This window comes from Bombina bombina, chromosome 2, assembly GCF_027579735.1.
Source record: "Bombina bombina isolate aBomBom1 chromosome 2, aBomBom1.pri, whole genome shotgun sequence".
In the NCBI taxonomy this organism is placed as follows: domain Eukaryota; kingdom Metazoa; phylum Chordata; class Amphibia; order Anura; family Bombinatoridae; genus Bombina; species Bombina bombina.
In genome coordinates, this window is record NC_069500.1 from 492,029,216 (window position 1) to 492,046,828 (window position 17,613).

At 35.7% G+C, this 17,613-nt stretch overlaps 1 protein-coding gene and 1 long non-coding RNA gene across 2 annotated transcripts in view; one reads left to right on the forward strand and one right to left on the reverse strand.

The window, feature by feature from the left end:
* The window catches only part of SEC14L2 (SEC14 like lipid binding 2), a 126,125-nt gene extending 109,064 nt beyond the window's left edge, over nt 1-17,061 (forward strand). The window contains exons 6-12 of the mRNA XM_053702207.1: nt 726-821; nt 2,999-3,059; nt 8,982-9,065; nt 9,320-9,426; nt 9,691-9,830; nt 10,498-10,667; nt 14,951-17,061. Coding sequence (XP_053558182.1) covers nt 726-821; nt 2,999-3,059; nt 8,982-9,065; nt 9,320-9,426; nt 9,691-9,830; nt 10,498-10,667; nt 14,951-15,105 — 813 coding nt within the window. The 3' untranslated portion in view covers nt 15,106-17,061. The remainder of the gene's footprint in view (nt 1-725; nt 822-2,998; nt 3,060-8,981; nt 9,066-9,319; nt 9,427-9,690; nt 9,831-10,497; nt 10,668-14,950) is intronic.
* Nucleotides 316-17,613, reverse strand: part of LOC128649125 (uncharacterized) — a 63,120-nt gene continuing 45,822 nt past the window's right edge. The window contains exons 2-3 of the long non-coding RNA XR_008400649.1: nt 6,091-6,173; nt 316-849 (exon numbers count right to left, since the gene is read on the reverse strand). This is a non-coding gene — a long non-coding RNA (uncharacterized LOC128649125). The remainder of the gene's footprint in view (nt 850-6,090; nt 6,174-17,613) is intronic.

Sequence of the window (17,613 nt, forward strand, 5' to 3'; positions counted from 1 at the left end):
TTGGAAATACGGAGCTTGGTCAGAGTAGACCATTGCCTTGGAACCTCTCTGATAGCTCTATACCCATTTCAGACCTCAGATCAAACTCCAGACCCTGCAGGTTCTAATTCGGCCTCCATACCCACCTCAGATTTTAGACCCTGGTCCTGAGGAGTTGAATAAAATGCACATGAAAAGGAATAATTGAACCTGTCAAAAAAGGTCAAATAAAATGCTATTCAAATTTAAAATGAAATTGAAACAACATAAACTACGTTTGTAACCTATTGCTGGACAGGGACACACTTTTTACACGCGAAAAAAAAGAAAATAGTATTAAATAGCATAGGGCAATTTATAAAGAAACAAAACTGTAATACATTTTCAAATACCATAATTTTAAATACAACAAAGACAAAAATTTACCTTAAAGGTATATTAAACACTGCAATTTTAAGAGATATGGTTATTGGTGGCTACACACATATGTCTCTTGTGATTAGCTCTGCAGATGTCTTCGGCTAGCTCCCAGTACTCCATTGCTGCTCTGGAGCTGACTTTAACTATGTGTTTAATCAATTTTACAAGGGTTAAACACACAGTTATATGCAAGCAGTAGTGCAATAATAAAACGTTGTTCCTTTATGTTCAAGCACAATTAGCTACGCAATTAGGACATGGGTTCCAGTGGCACCTTCTGTAGTTTGCATAAGTGATGTGTGTTAGAGATGGTTTTGTTCTTACAGCTGGGAAAGCGGGTTGAAGAGGTGGTGATGATCTACGATGTGCAAGGACTGGGACTGAAACATCTATGGAAGCCAGGTGTTGAGCTATACGGAGAGGTGAGATGATATTGCAGTCTCAGGGACACTAAAATCAAAATTAAACTTTCATGATTCAGACAGAACATTCAATTTTTTAAAAAAAATACAATTTAGTTTCTGAGGCACCAGCTGAGCATGTGCAAGAATTCCCAGAGTACACATATATGTGTTTGTGATTGGCTGATGGCTGTCACATGATGCGGGGGGATGGAAGTAACTTTGAAATTTGTAAGAAAAAAAAAATCTACTACTCATTTGAAATTTGGAGTAAGTGCCATTCCATTGTGTCTCTATTATGCAATTCTAATGGTCTTTTATAAGAAACCCAACATTTTTATTTCATGATTCAGATGGAGTATGCGATTTTGAACAACTTTCTAATTTACTTCTATTATCAATTTTTCTTTGTTCTTTTGTTGAAAAGCAGGGACGTAAGGCTTAGTAGCCAGCCCATTAGTGGAGCACTATATGGCAGCAGTTTTGCAAGAGCACTAGATGGCAGCACTATTTCCTGCCATGTAGTGCACCAGACACATACCTAGGTATCTCTTCAACAAAGAATAACATGGGAACAAAGAAAATTTAATAATAGAAGTAAATTGGAAAGCTTTTAAAAGTGGTGAGCTGTGTCTGAATCACAAAAGAACATTGTTTGAGTTTCATATCCCTATAAGAAAAGCATTTGCTCGAAAGCGAGCTTAGATTAAATGGACTTGAAACACTCTGAGATTGTAATCACATTTTTTTTTTAAATAATTTATAGCAATAAAACTTTGCAATATATTATACATTTTTATTTTGCTCCTTTTCCTGTAATTGAACCCTGAAAATTGTTGGTTTTCCAAGTCCCATGAAATTTGGAAGTGCATAATCCATACTTCACAAGCATAACCCTGGTATACCTACTATGTTCTACACAATCATTGTTTAATAATTAAAGTAAAAGTTAATTGCTATCTGTCGACCTGCAGAGGAAATAATATAATAAGCGTTACAGGAGTTTAAATGAATCTTGCACAAAGCTGATAGGCTGAGGATCACTAGGAAACAGGTGAGAGCGCTGGGGATAATGTGTAGTGAAGGTCAATAGTATGTTACAGGGAACATGGATATGGGAATTATCCAACTGAGAGTTTGGGGTTGAGAACTTTTAAGATCTCAGAACTTAAAGGGACACTCTAGACCAGAATTTATATTCTTTTAAAAGATAGATAATCCTTTTATTACACATTGCCCAGTTTTGCATAACCAACACAGTTATATTAATACACTTTTTACCTCTGTGATTACCTTGTATCTAAGCATCATTTGACAGCCCCCTGATCACATGACTTTTTATTTATTATCTATTGACTTGCATTTTAGCCAACTAGTGCTGTGTTGTGCTAACTCTTAAATAACTCCACGGGCATGAGCACAATGTTATCTACATGGCCCACATGAACTAGCAGTCTCCTGTTGTGAAAAGTAAATAAAAAGCAAGTGATAAGAGGCTGTCTGTAGTGGCTTAGAAACAGGCAGAAATTTAGAGGTTTAGATGTTATAAAGTGTATTAATATAACAATGTTGGTTGTGCAAAGCTGGGGAATGGGTAGTAAAGGCGTTATCTAAGTTTTTAAACAATAACAATTTTGGTGTTGACTGTCCCTTTAAAGGGACAGTAAACACCTTGTAATTACAAGACATTTCTGTTGTGTTGCTATAGAATAACATATCAGCCAAGTCTAAAAGTTTTTAAAACAAATCAACATCCATGTTACTGTAATTATTTTTCAATAGCCAAACTCCACCCACCATTTGCCTTATGCGGAGGAACCAATTTGGGCTTTATTCCACAGACAACATGGCTAGTCACTGTCCTAAAGTTAGTATAATGTGAATTGTTTTTCAGTTGTCATCTGATAAAACCCATTAAGCACATATGTGTATCAGAGTTAGCCTTGAGAAGTCAGCAGGTGCATTCCAAGTTCTGGGAATGAGAAATTGCTCAATTTTCAGCGCTAAATTACATGAAAAGGAGGCAAAATAAATAATGAAAGTAGATTGCAAAGTTGTTTGATTATACAAAACTAAACATTTTATATAAAAATCTTAACATTTAGTGTCTCTAAGTGTTTTTGGGTTAAATTGTAGAATTACTGATAGTTTCATAAGAAAAAAATCTCTTTTTAACTGAAGTGTATTTGTGCTCCTAGGTTCTGACAATGTTTGAAGATAATTACCCCGAGGCACTAAAACGATTATTTGTGATTAAAGGTAAGATGGATATTGGAATCATATCTGTAAAGAATAAAAAAAACAACCAAAATTACAACAATAATCTACAGCACTAAGGAGTAAATAAAATAAAAATAAGTAAATCCACTTCGGCAGCATAAAATATTAAAAGTCAATTTCTCAAACGTAGAGCATCTCATTTTATCACTACTGAATCTGCAAATCTATGTGTTTAAATTCTGCACAGCTGGGATATATGTCTCATTGCCCAGCAGTTCTCTGCAGCTCCCAGGTGGTACTTTAAAGGGACAGTCTAGTCCAAAATAAACTTTCATGATTCAAAAAGGGCATGTAATTTTAAACAACTTTTCCAATTTTTATCACCAATTATGCTTTGTTCTTTTGGTATTCTTAGTTAATAGCTAAACCTAGGAGGTCCATATGTTAATTTCTTATACCTTCAAGGCTGCCTCTTAAATAAATGCATTTGGACAGTTTTTCACCACTAGAGGGTGTTAGTTGATGTGTTGTATAGATAACTGTGCTCACGCACGTGGAGTTACCTAGGAGCCAGCACTGATTGGCTAAAATCCAAGTCTGTCAAAAGAACTGAAATAAGGGGGCAGTTTGCAGAGGATTAGATACAAGGTAATCACAGAGGTAAAAAGTGTATTAACATAATTGTGTTGGTTATGCAAAACTAAGGAATGGGTAATAAAGGAATTATCTATCTTTTAAAGCAATAAAAATGCTGGTGTAGACTGTCCCTTTAACTATGCGTTCATCCCTTTTGCAGGGTCTAAACACATAGATTTGCAGGGTCGATAGTGATACAATTACATGCTCGAATGCATGAGGGCCCTATCTTGGCCCTTTAAGAGTTGTTATATGTCTATTTTACCTAAATTTCCCATATAATAATATGTAAATAATGACGTTTAAATGCATGTATCAAATAGCACAATATAAAATATATGTATAAAAACATGTCCAGGATACACAAGTGTAAGTAAACTATTTATTCTGTCTGCACTTCACAAATCAGATGCTCCTTCTCAGGCCCCAATATTCAAAGCATTGACAGACTGATGAGCAACTGAACTGCCTTACTGGCCTTACTGGTATGTTGATATATTCTAAAAAAAGGAGACCAACCTGCGAAGCGGCGTTGTCTCCCATAGGAAATAATAGGGATTGCGGATTCTGCAAAACTCCAACATCACCACTTGTCAGCACTTTCAGCAGTCGGAGGGCTGTATTTGAAGTGCTCCTACACAGTACAGCTTGTGCACTCACTGAAACCAAACACGTTTCCTGTGTAGGAACACTTTAAATAATACCTGTGTAACATGTCACTAAAACTACACTACCTGACGCACACTATAAAGTCTCACCACTGAAAAGGTGGCGAGACAAACCCTAAACGTAACCTAAACGTAACCTATACTTCAGAGATTTGAATATATCACACTACTGGCGATGTATCCCAAGTAAACTGTAGGTTACTCCCCTGCAACACCCAACTAACTCCTACAGAAAACCTACATCTACGTCATGCCTTCACTATACCTGACTAATAAAAACAAAAAAAAACCTTCCTATTATAACTATATAATATAGTCATATATACAATGTTTAAATGATGTGCATTTTCGTGTATAATGCATGTAATTTAAACATTGTATATACATATACTGCTCCGCTAAACTATTAACCCCTTACATGCTGTCACCCCTAACACATTATAACTCTGCTACACTATTAACCCCTAATCTGCAATAACCTATTAACCTAATAACCCCTAAACCACGAATACCCCCCGAGGCAAAAACCTGCTTACCTATTAACCCATAAACCGCCCAACCCCCCAATGCAAACTACCCCTACACTACTTAACAGCTAACCCCCCAAGACCCCTAACCTAACACTCCCTAAGTTACACAAATAACAAACACTATAGTTGGTAGGGCTTTGTTGATGTTTTTTTGTAGTAATGTTAGTGTTTGTAATTTTGTGTTAGATTAGGGGTCTTCAGGGGGGGTTAGCTGTTATGTAGTGTAGGGGTAGTTTGTTTTGCGGGATTGTGGCAATTTAGGGGTTAATAGGTTAGGGGTTTCTTGTGGTGGGGAGTTGTGGCAGTTTAGTGGTTAATTGGTTAGGGGTGTTTGTAGTGTTTTTTTTTTTGGTGGTTTAGGGGTTAATAGGCTAGGGGGTGCGGTCGGGGTATTGGTGGTATAGCGATTAATAGGTTAGGGGGTTTCTTGCAGAGGGGGGTTGTGGTGGTTTAGGGGTTAATAAGTTAGGAAGATTCTTGCGGTGGGCTATTGGCGGTTTAGGGTTTAAGTAGTAAAGAGTTAGTTGGCAGTTGTGGGTTATGTCGGTTTAGGGGTACATAGGTATATTTATAGGCTCTGTGCTATATATTTAAAAGGGATCCTTTACATTACATCGCCAATGTCGGTGCCAATGCTGCTTGGATATTTCGCCAGCATTGCCACCCATTGTGATGTATAGTAAAAGGACCCTCTGCAATGCTACCTTTAAACAGTAATGTCTGCACTTTTGCGTATTTTGCTGGCTTTGTCGACATTGCGTCGGATCCCTTTTGAATACATCGCCAACTTGCAGCACTTTTCAAGGCCTCAGTATGAGAACCTTTATTGAAATCCTTTTAAATTGTGTTATCTGTGAAAAATGGATTGCAGTCTTGTATCTTCCATTATGAAATGCTAGTAATAAAACCTTCTGTCAGTTAGTGCCAGCTCCCTGCAATCTCAAGGCCTTTGGCTTCCTGGCCCGCTGCAGAACTTCATCAGAAGATTTGCTTCCAACAAACGTCCAGGATTTAGTGTAAATGCAGCAGTAAAACAGTTGAACTGAGAGGCAAATATAAATGAGAAGACGTGACACTTTGTTGTAACAATGGTTGTCAGGATTTATATTTTTAATAAAGTGCTAAGTCTAATAAAAGCATTTAGCCAGTGGTTGAATCCTGTAAAATTGCCTTTTAGTAATATTTATTTGCTATATTATGTTTGTGATTTAGTGGCATATATATATAAAAACATACCTTATATATAATGTTTCTTCATTTTTGCTGCCTCTCTGTTCTACTGGCTTGGATTTTGAATAATTGTATCTTGTTTGAAAGTCCTGTAGGAAAATGGGAACAGCCAGTGAAGTTATAGAAATGCATAAAGTACAAACAAGGATAACTATGTATTTGGATCTTTTTATGACTGTTCAACTTTGTGAGATTCTATTTGTCTTGAGACCTTAGAATTTGATATGCGGTTTATACATATATATATGTGTGTAGTACTGGATCTGATGCATAATTGTAACTGTTACAGCAATGCTATTAATGCTGAGATTCAGGAGTATTGTAAGAACATCAAGACTCCATGATAGCTGTTGAAATGCTGTCTGCATAAACAAGACAAGCTTATAACTGAAGAACCACATAATCCCATATGTACAAAACACTCACATGCTTAGAACCAATGTGAGACTGTCCTCAATATAAGAATTAAACCACTGGCCGTATAGACAAACAAAACAGGCAGACTAGGTGATCATGACAGGGCAAATATTAATTTTGTTTATTAGCTGCTCAGGAGAATTGCCCTGTCTGATATTTACTACGGTCTCAGGTTTTTGTTTTGTTATTCTACTGTTGCTAATTATATTTGTCACAGTTTTCTGTGTATCTGTAACAGCGCCCCTGAAAAGCAATGTAGTTTCCTGATCATAATTGTCCTGGGTGGTTGTGCCTCTGTTATGGTGTTTATGGATGGTTGAAGTGCTGCCCACTTGCTGAGTTCCTTCGGAATTGCATAGTGTAAGATCCTCAGCACACGTTTTACCAATATTTGTGTAGTAGCTTCTGGTCCTTGTCATATACTGATTGTCTTGCTGACCATTACCTGCATGCTGTGTTCCTGCTGACTGTCATACTATGGGGCATAGCACAAAATATAGCTAACAACCACTATGCAATATTTATTACTGAATAAACATCCAAAAACCAATTAAACCTCAAATATTGGAAATATATCTAATGTAAAAACAACTCTTTGGATGCGCCTCGAGTTTCATGTCCCTTTAAAGGGAAAATTGGAATCCACACTGGTGCATATACATCTCTTAGCAAAAATGCTTCTAATAAAAGCTATAGCTGTTTCAAAAGTGTATTTAAGTATGCACCGTGCACCAGCATTTTAAACACAGGAATCCGAGAACCTAAGGTGCTTGTACCATCTGGTAATGACACAATTTGTTAATTGCTGACATGATACAAGCCCCACTAGCGATCTGAGCAGCGGCAGTATTTAAAATGATAACTTTTACTAGAAGCATTTTTGCCAATACATGTATATTGCAAATGTTTCCATTCAAAGATGTAATTCATCTATGTGCATTAAAATTTTTACCTGAATGTCCCTTTAATCATTCACAATATTTTAAATTAGAATTAGTGCAACTACATTATTGGCTACTCATAGGCCACATCACCCAAAATGAACACACTATTGAAGTATTCAAACTTAGTCACTCAAATAGATAAATGCTAACCAGTTGTGAAATATACAATAAACAATAATAACTTGCCAACTGTTTAATTATCAATATCATTTAACATCTTTTTAAAGGGACATAATACTCATATGCTAAATCACTTGAAACTAATGCAGTATAACTGTAAAAAGCTGACAGGAAAATATCACCTGAGAATCTCTATGTAAAAAAGGAAGATATTTTACCTCACAATCTCCTCAGCTCAGCAGAGTAAGTTCTGTGTAAAAAGTTATACTCAGCTGCTCCCAGCTGCAGGTAAAAATATAAAAAAAATGAAGAAATGAACTGCAGCCAATCAGCATCAGCAGTGCTGAGGTCATGAAATCTTACTGTGATCTCATGAGATTTGACTTAACTCTCATGAGATTTCATAGTAAGCTTCCTTTACCTGATTGGTGAAATAATATGAGAGTGCACGAGGCTCATCCCTTCAGCTGTCCTAGGACATACATACTAAAATGTGGTACTAGCAACATGTGACATCATTAACACAGTTACTAAACCACGGCCCATGTTCCTGCTGTGACCCAGGGCTTTGATACAGTTCATCTGCGAGAAGTAATATCTTTGAGGTTGAGGCATCAGTATTGGTGTAAGCCTCCTGTAAGATGCCTTCCTTGATCTCATGTACCACCCTATTAGCAACACCTCACCCAGTGTGCATTCTTTCATGGTTGTTGAAAGAAATTATTGCCATAAGTAAGACTGATGTTTATATTGATCTGTTCCCCTAGGCTAGCACACTCAATCTTTTCAGATTTTAAGACCGTATTACTCCTGGGGAGACTGATTTAGCAAAATAGCAGCCTCCTATACACTGCTATCAATATTGCTGTCAAGCATGGTGCCACCTGTAAACACACCCTCAGCATATTTTTTTATTAATATGCATTTTGAAGATACCACAATCATTACATGAGCAAGTCCTCAGTTTTTATTTTTTAAAGAAAATACACAGATTTTTTTTTTCTATATTTAGGATAATGCCCTATGATCTAGCTTCAAACCTTGACCTGTCTTCCTATTATAATTATTAAATATAATTTAAAATGTTTGGTAGATTATTTGTAATAAGATCACAATAATTGGATAACTCGCTCCTTCTCTTTGAAACATTGCATTTCTTGCTTGAAAATGCACAAATTGCAATATAATTGATATCATTTTTTTCTCATATTTGTAAAACAAGATTTTTCCACTCTAATGATCATTGTTTTTAGTTTTTATTTCACATTTGACATATAACATAACTGTTTTTGTATTCTTTTTGATTTAAAAGCTCAGTAAAAAAACTTTTATATTAAAAAAAATCACCATGTATGGTTTGTTCCTTTGCTGTTCTCTTTGCTTTAATTAATGAATGTCCCTTGTTTACTTTCTCAGCTCCCAAGCTTTTCCCTGTTGCTTACAATCTAATCAAACACTTCTTGAGTGAGGATACCCGCAAGAAAATTATGGTGATTGGAGGTAAGTCGGGAGCTCATGCTATAGAGGGATGAAAAATGGTGGGAGAGGACTGATAGTTTATTTGTACTGTTTTTGGCCAGTGTGTGATTCTATTAAGATGACATCATTAGTCCTGGAAACCATTTATTTTACAAATTACTCTTCCCATTGGCATGTGTGGTATATACAATCTGCAGAAGCAAAATTGATGCGACTTTGGCAATGTTAGGTTTGTGTTGGATATTGATGAAAGAATAACTAGTTGTTGTTTGTAGACAACTGGCAAGAGGTACTTCAGAAATACATTCCAGCAGACCAGTTGCCCAAGTACTATGGTGGAACTCTCACTGACCCCGACGGTGATCCCAAGTGCAAATCCAAGGTAAAAAAAGGATGGATGAACTCTCATGACGTATTTGTCATCTTCCCTTACAGCTTAAAAAGCAGTAATAATTAATTATGTATGTGTCAACTGAAGCCATGATATCAGCAAATTGACACATACATAATTAACTCGTACTGTTTTCTACAAAGCACATGCATTATGACTTTTAGATTTCTAAAACTCCAAGCAAGGCTTCCTTTATGTGATCCTACATTCTATATGTTATCTCACCTTTGTGTTCTGGAATCATCTTCTCTACAGATAAACTATGGCGGGGACGTTCCTAAGACATACTACATCCGTGACCAGGTTCAACAGAATTATGAGCTGAGTGTGAACATCAATAGGGGCTCTAGCCAACAGATGGAATATGAAATCCTCTTCCCAGGCTGCGTGCTCAGGTAAGCAGCAGAATGTGATGCACTAGTGATAGCTGCCTTATATCTCGGGTTAGATAATATTGCCTCTGTGCTGTGTGGCAATATGAACAACAGGCATGGCACTAATTCCTAAATGGACTCTTACTTTTTATACAGGTTCTTCAGAAAACTCAGTTTATGATTGCTTTTCATATATATATATATATGGAAAACTGTATCTCTGGTTGCAGTAAAGTGAGGAAACCATAATGACCGGCTAGATCTTCTTTCACTAAGAGTCTTCTTCAGTCATAATTACTAATAATACAAATTCTCAAGTTCCTATGTTCTTGGCACTTTTTCAAACTGGAGATAACAAACTGTATTGACTAAGACATGTTTTAGAGGATGGTTTTACTAAAGAGAGATGTTAGTTTAGGACAAAAAAATAATACTCTTTTAGGCTATATTAATTCCTATTATTAATGCAATTACAGGGAAAAACACACAACACTTAATGCAAATCACATTTACTTTTCTTGTTTTGTACCCTCAAAATGTTAGAAGGCAGAAAAAGAAATATTTCTAGTTGTTAAAAAGGCAATTAAAAAAGATTCTGTCATTATCTCTGTACACTTTCATCTGACCTATAATCTGCCAGGAGCTCTGTCGCACATATTAAATGTAATATATTGTTTCTTCCTTGTAGGTGGCAGTTCCAGTCAGATGGAGCAGATATTGGTTTTGGGGTTTTTCGTAAGACAAAGCCTGGAGAGAGGCAGAAGGCAGGGGATATGATTGAGGTGCTCCCTAATCAGAGATACAATGCCCACATGGTGCCTGAGGATGGGACGCTGACCTGCGCTGACCCTGGCACCTGTAAGTGCACACTATGGGTTTAATATTTCCTCTCAGCTGCAGTCATTGGCACAGACATGGCAACGTGTCAGGATATAAGGATCTGCATCAGCTTAGGGTTAATCAGTAATTCATCTGATTTCATTAATGCATGGGGTTATCCTAAAATCCTAGGCTGTTACTTGCCAATGTGTGTTGAAAGCTGAACAATATAGCATCTTAAAATGTGCAAAAAAAGAAAGTGCATCCCTTGTGTATAATACAAAAGCAATGCAATAGTACTTCACAGATTTTCAATAAATGTCAAAATTTCCTTTAATTGGTCATGTGACAGCCATCAACCAATCAAAGACTCATACACGTATACACTGTGAACTCTTGCACATGCTCAGTAGGAGCTGGTGCCTTAGAAACTGCATATAAAAAGACTGTGCACAATTTGATATAGTAAATTGGAACGTTTCTTAAAACTGCATACTTTATCTGAATCATGAAAGTTTCATTTTGACTTTAGTGTCCCTTTAACCATTCTGAAACAGCTATGCTATTGAATAAAAGACAATGTTGCAAGTCAGCTTCGTATAGCATTAAAAAATGAAGAACAATCATTTAGATAACTACAAGGACAAGACAACCCATGTAGAATGTTTTTTTCTCAAATTTGTTTCAAAATCCAAAGCATAAAATCTCATGATCTGGGTCTTGAAAAGATAAAAAATAAATCCATATGGGCTAATCTTAAAGGGACATGAAACCCATTTTTCTTTCATGATTCAGATAGAACATACAATTTTAAACAATTTTCCAATTTACTTTCATTATCAAATTTGCTTCATTCTCTTGGTATCCTTTATTGAAGGTGCACAAAAAGCACTACTAGGAGTTAGCTGAATACATTGGGTGAGCCAATGACAAAAGGCATATATGTACAGCCACCAATCAGCAGCTAGCTCCCAGCAGTGTATTGCTGCTCCTAAGCCTAACTATGTATGCTTTTCAACAAAGGATATCAAGAGATCAAGACAAATTGGATAATAGAAGTAAAGTGGAAAGTTGTTTAAAATTTAATGCTTTTATCTGAATCATGAAAGTTAAATTTTGTCTTATTCCAATGTCCCGTTAAGTTTGAAAAGCAGTGAGTATTGTGTCACATGAAGGGCCAGATTACAAATGAAGCCTAACAGTTACACATGAGCGAAAAGGGGTTTATCGTGGGTGTTTGCACACGTTACGTTTTCACTTGTATTACAAGTTGAAAGTAAATGTGATCGCTTGAGCGCAAATTAAGTTAACGCGCATCGGGATAGCACGTCCTTAGATCTCTGGTTACAAAACACATCAAAAATATATTACAAAGTACAGTTACAATCATAATAACACTCTTAAAAATCATTTAAATAAAACATATTCTGCTATGTAAAGAACATTGGAATTTGAAATATTCATGTCGGGTTAGTGCACTTTAGAATATTCGATCGGGTTTTCGTGCGAGTACTGTGTTAGTTGTCTTTTCCACTTTTTTTTCTTCATTAACTTCTATGGGGGAATACCTGAATGCGCACATGATATTCTAAGTTCGGCTTTTTGCACACATCAGTTAAGCACTCATGCAAAAGCAGTTTACTTTCAACTTGTAATATTATTGCTACCCGACGTGCATAAAAAGCTTACTTCTAACAAATCTGGCCTAAAATGTTTTTCTTTCTTTTTTTTTCCCAGTGGTAAGTAAAACTTAATCAACTTATAAAGTGTCCTCTACTCATTAGTATGGGCGTTTTAGAAGATGATTTAAATAAAATACTGCCGACAGCTCAAACTGCCAACTTGCTTTTTTTTTTTATAGCTCAAATTGCAGCACATCAGGAACATAGTCAGCCCTTATGTGTCTAAAGCAGAGCTATAAATCACCCATCCTTACTGTAAACAATGGTTTTAGACATCTTGTTCCAGGCAACAAGATGCAGAGTAATAGTCAAGAGCAGCAGTGGAAACTGAATTTTCCATTAGTTATGAGGCTGAAGAAGTTTTATAATGTACACAGATTATTTCAGTAAACTTCTGATGTATCTGCATCTGTCTCACAGTTATATGTACATAATATATCAGGTGACATTAGCGTTTATACTCTGTTGGTATGATCAACAAGTTGTGACTTTGGCGATTATTATAAAACAGTCACAAAGAAATAGGGTTCTGCTTTGAATGCACTCACAAATATACCATTTAAATAGATGGTGTTGTATTAGGCTTTCAACACTGAGGAGGTTTAAATTATTAACTATGCATAAACATAACTGATAGACAAAGCCTTAGTGCTGAGGAGCGTGTAGTTGTATCCTACCTTAAAGGGACAGTCAAGTATAAATTAAACTTTCATTATTCAGATAGGACTTTTAATTTTAATCAACTTTCCAATTTACTTTTATCATCAAATTTGCTTTTTTCTCTTGGTATTCTTAGTTTAAACTAAACATAGGTAGGCTCATATGCTAATTTCTAAGCCTTTGAGGGCTGCCTCTTATCACATGCTATTTAAATCTCTTTTCAACACAAAGAGACAGAAAGTACACATGGGCTATATAGATAACACTGTGTTCAGGCACAGAAAGTTATTTAAGATCTAACACAATACAATGCTAAATTTAAGACAATAGATAATAAACAGTCACAGTCATGTGATCAGGGGGCTGGAAGAAGGTTCCTAGATACAAGGTAATCACAAAGGTAAAAAGTACATTAATATAATTGTGTTGGTTATGCAAAACTGGGGAATGGGTAATAAAGGGATTATCTATCTTTTAAAACAATAACAATTCTATGGTTGACTGTCCCTTTCGGGTGTCTAACACTTATGGCACATCCTCCCGTGTCTTCAAAGTAGGTAGTGGGAATAGAGCTTGGTCAAATGCACATGAGGAAAAATATAGAACTAATAGCGCTGCCAAAAATTAAAACTTTTATGAAATACCATTAAAATATACACAATACTCAAAGCTATGATTATGACCGAAACGTCAGCTATTCCTCTGATGTGACCACTGGTCTGATGCCAGTTTTGTATATTTGACATTTAATAAAGGTTGATTTTTATATTTGGCATCTCTATTGGCCCTAAATATTTTTTTAAAATTACAAGTAAGTAGCCAATTAATATACTTAATTAGTTGAATTTCAAGACCTACCAATAGAGAAGTGCTATAAATAAATAAGAATATAGTCTTGATGAATCTAGAACATTGTTCATAAAGTACATGTAAAATGGCATCAGTGTGTTTAGTCTATAAACAAAAGCAATTTTCTTCACAATGTTCATAATGACTTCACCAGAGCTGTTTATTTTGGTTAATATTTCCAGCTTTAAAGGGCAAGTAAACCCCAAAAATATTCTAACCTCTTTAGATAATGTATTAAACAAATAGTACTGCAAACTGTAGCCCAATAATAAGGTAAATACAGTGTGCAAGTAAAAAGACTTTCTAGATCTCCTTCGGCCGTTTTGAAACGGCCAACTCACCCCTCCTTTCCCTATGTCATCCTCATCTTCCACTGACTGAATTTCAGTTATCCTGCTCGGTCTCTCGATTCGCACATGCACAATGCGCTGTTTTCGTCAAGGGGGCTTTTTCCTGAAGGAACAAAAACGGACCAGTGCGGCGGACCAGTGTGCGTTCCCTTCATCAGTCCCACAGCCCAGCGGTCCCAGAGCACACTGGTCCTCCACATATAGGAACCTCTATGCTACTGAGCCTTTTTTGTTTTGTTGTTTCTTCAGGAAAAAGCACCCTTGACGAAAATGGCGCATGCGCGAATCACAGGAATGAGCCGGATAGATAAAATTCAGTCAGTGAAAGATAAGGATGACGTAGGGAAAGGAGGGGTGAGGCGGCCATTTAAAGACGGCCGAAGGAGATCTAGTAAGTCTTTCTACTTGCACACTCCTTTCAGTGTATGCTGTCGGCATTCATCTATGTCTGTAGGACATGATCCACTGAGCCGATCATGACGGACAGACCGATAAATCGTCCCCTTAGTAGTCAAAAAAGTAAACTTTTTTTAAAAAAATTGCAGCATGTCATTTTTGCACTACCATGTTACACTTTAATCTCCTTGGAAGTTTGTTAGTTTCAGTAAGAAGCACTTCTCGTATAAAAACTGGTCAGATTCATTTGAATGAATAATTTGATATTGAGGGATATGTTTTACCTCAAACAAACTGGTCTCTACATTTTTTTTAATCTAGGCCTCAGTGTGCGTCACTCTTTAGTCACTCTTTAGTCACCTAAAGCTGTGTCCTTTCTCTTTAGATGTCCTTCGCTTTGATAACACATACAGCTTCATCCATGCTAAGAAGATCAGCTACACAGTGGAAGTCCTGCTGCCTGATCGCAACTCCGAGGAAAAGATACAACAGCTGGAAAACAAGATGGAAGCCAGCCTGAACCTATCAGGGGATTCGTAGACATCACCGCTTTTGTTCTAAGCCTGCACAAGACCCTCAAATGCATATATGAATCAGGGAATAGGCATTACGGATCAAAATACTTATGAGAACCCAATCACAACAGTCATACTATGTTGTTGTAAATACAATAAGATATTTGTGTGGATATCCTGTTTAAAATCAGGGATTATAGATTACAAAACCAAGTTTGTCCAGTGTATTAAATGTAACTAGCAAAGTTTACACTGTCCTAAGAATATAATATTCCTAAAATGTAGATAAGTATGGGCAGAATATATGGGCATTCTATTAAACATAGCCTGGCCATTTTCAGGTAAGTTTTGTGTTATTTTAATGTTTAGTTCCTCCACCTTGAATCTGTCGCTTCATCATCAGTACACTGTTCAATATTGCAGAGTGGAGTAGTTAGATTGGTGATTTCTAAAAATCTCAATTTATGTGATTTTGGGCTGAATTTTGTTTAGAATTCTAAATATTCTGATATTTTTATATTACAGATCTGAGATGGCTTAACAGGATATGAAACACATTTTTTTTCTTTCACGATTTAGATAGAGCATGCAATTTTAAGAAACTTCCTAATTTACTCCTATTATTTAACCACCAATCAGCAAGCACTACCCAGATGCTAACAAAAATAGCCCGGCTCCTCAGCTTACATTCCTGCTTTTTCAAATAAATATTCCAAGAAAACAAAAAATATTGATAATAGGAATAAATTAGAAAGTTGCTTCAAATTACCTGCTCTACCTGAATCATGAAAAAAAAAATGGGTTTTATATCCCTTTAAGGAACTTTATTGTTTTATACTACTTTTGGTATGCAAAATAGTTTGAGAAACTTTACATTTTTGGACTTGATGAAGAGTGTATATATGCATGTGTACCCATTTCTGAAAAACTAGCCCAGACTAGTGCAGAGATATATACATACAAATAATAAATATATACATACACACACACACACACATATATATATATATATATATATATATATATATATATATATATATATATATATTAACATATATAAAGAGAGAGAGACATAATTACATTAGCCTTATATATACTGTATATAAACTCAGACTTCTCTGGCGATGACTGGGTTAATACTGGGTAAATGAAGATTAATCTACGTACCTCTGTTTTCTTCTTCTAGTATAGTGAAGATACAATCTAAGTATCTACCACGCACAGTAATACTGTAGACATATTGTAGCCTACAGTGGGCTACATATATATTCCTGCTATACTTGAATGGAAAAAAGTTTCTGAAGTAGTTCACATAGACATACCCACATAAATACATGGATAGGTTAACAGTCTTAGGTGGGAAAACCTTTTTTCTTTTCACTGGAAAAGTCTAAAGACATTTATAAAATAAATGATGTTTTTGATATGCAAATAGCATGGTTTTAGTTCAGGTTTACAGCATTGCTTTACTTTTTAATTTATAGTAACTATGCACCTGTGGAGGTGGGGGGGACATATTCTGCAAGTGTGTATTTTTTTTTGTTTTGGGTTTTTTTTTCCAGGAAGAACGCAGGGAACATTTTAGAATACAACAGAAAATGTGTTGCACTAAATTTGAATGTCCATCTAAACATTCTTTACTTAAACATGTTGTTTTAATGAAAAAAAATGTGTATAATTCATTCATCCTATTTTATCTGTGTACAAGCCATGTTATTGCTACTTGAGGGTGGGTCACCATGGGACCATGGGTTGATAATAGCAGTGTGATTTCATCTTATCAGAAGCTTGAAATTAATGTTTATTTGTTTAAATTGTATGGTTAATAATTAGTAGAATGTTTTTTTTATGAGTTTACAGCAAACATTCCCTCTAATGTTCATGTATTAAATCTAAATTTGACAGGATGTCACAATCTGTACTGCTTTACATTTCTCATTGTATATTTTTTATGAAATTGAGTAAATCTGATTGAAATGTTGTCTTTGTATATCTTTTGTCTGCAAGGACATACCATTATTGTTTTTGTGTATAGAACAGGTCATTTTAAAACATGTTTGCAGGAAGTTATAAAACATTGCCCTCCCTAAAGGTATTACATGGGGTTCAGTGTTAGTATGATACCACAAACGATCTCAGTTCTACATTTGAAGTGTCATACTTTGTGATACTGTAGATAGATAGTAAACTTATAGTAATTTAATCAGTATGTAGAAATGAGGCACATAGGCACTTATAACTAAGGGCTAGTTCACTATACCACAAAAATAATATTGTTATACTATTTTTTGCAACACAATTATTACTGTAGAAACTAAATGTTCGCATGCCACATAAGGTTGCCACCTTTAGTTCAGACTGAATGCAAATAATTTTGCACCACAGACAGCAAAAACACAATTTATGCTTACCTGATAAATTTATTTCTCTTGTGGTGTATCCAGTCCACGGATCATCCATTACTTGTGGGATATTCTCATTCCCAACAGGAAGTTGCAAGAGGACACCCACAGCAGAGCTGTAATATAGCTCC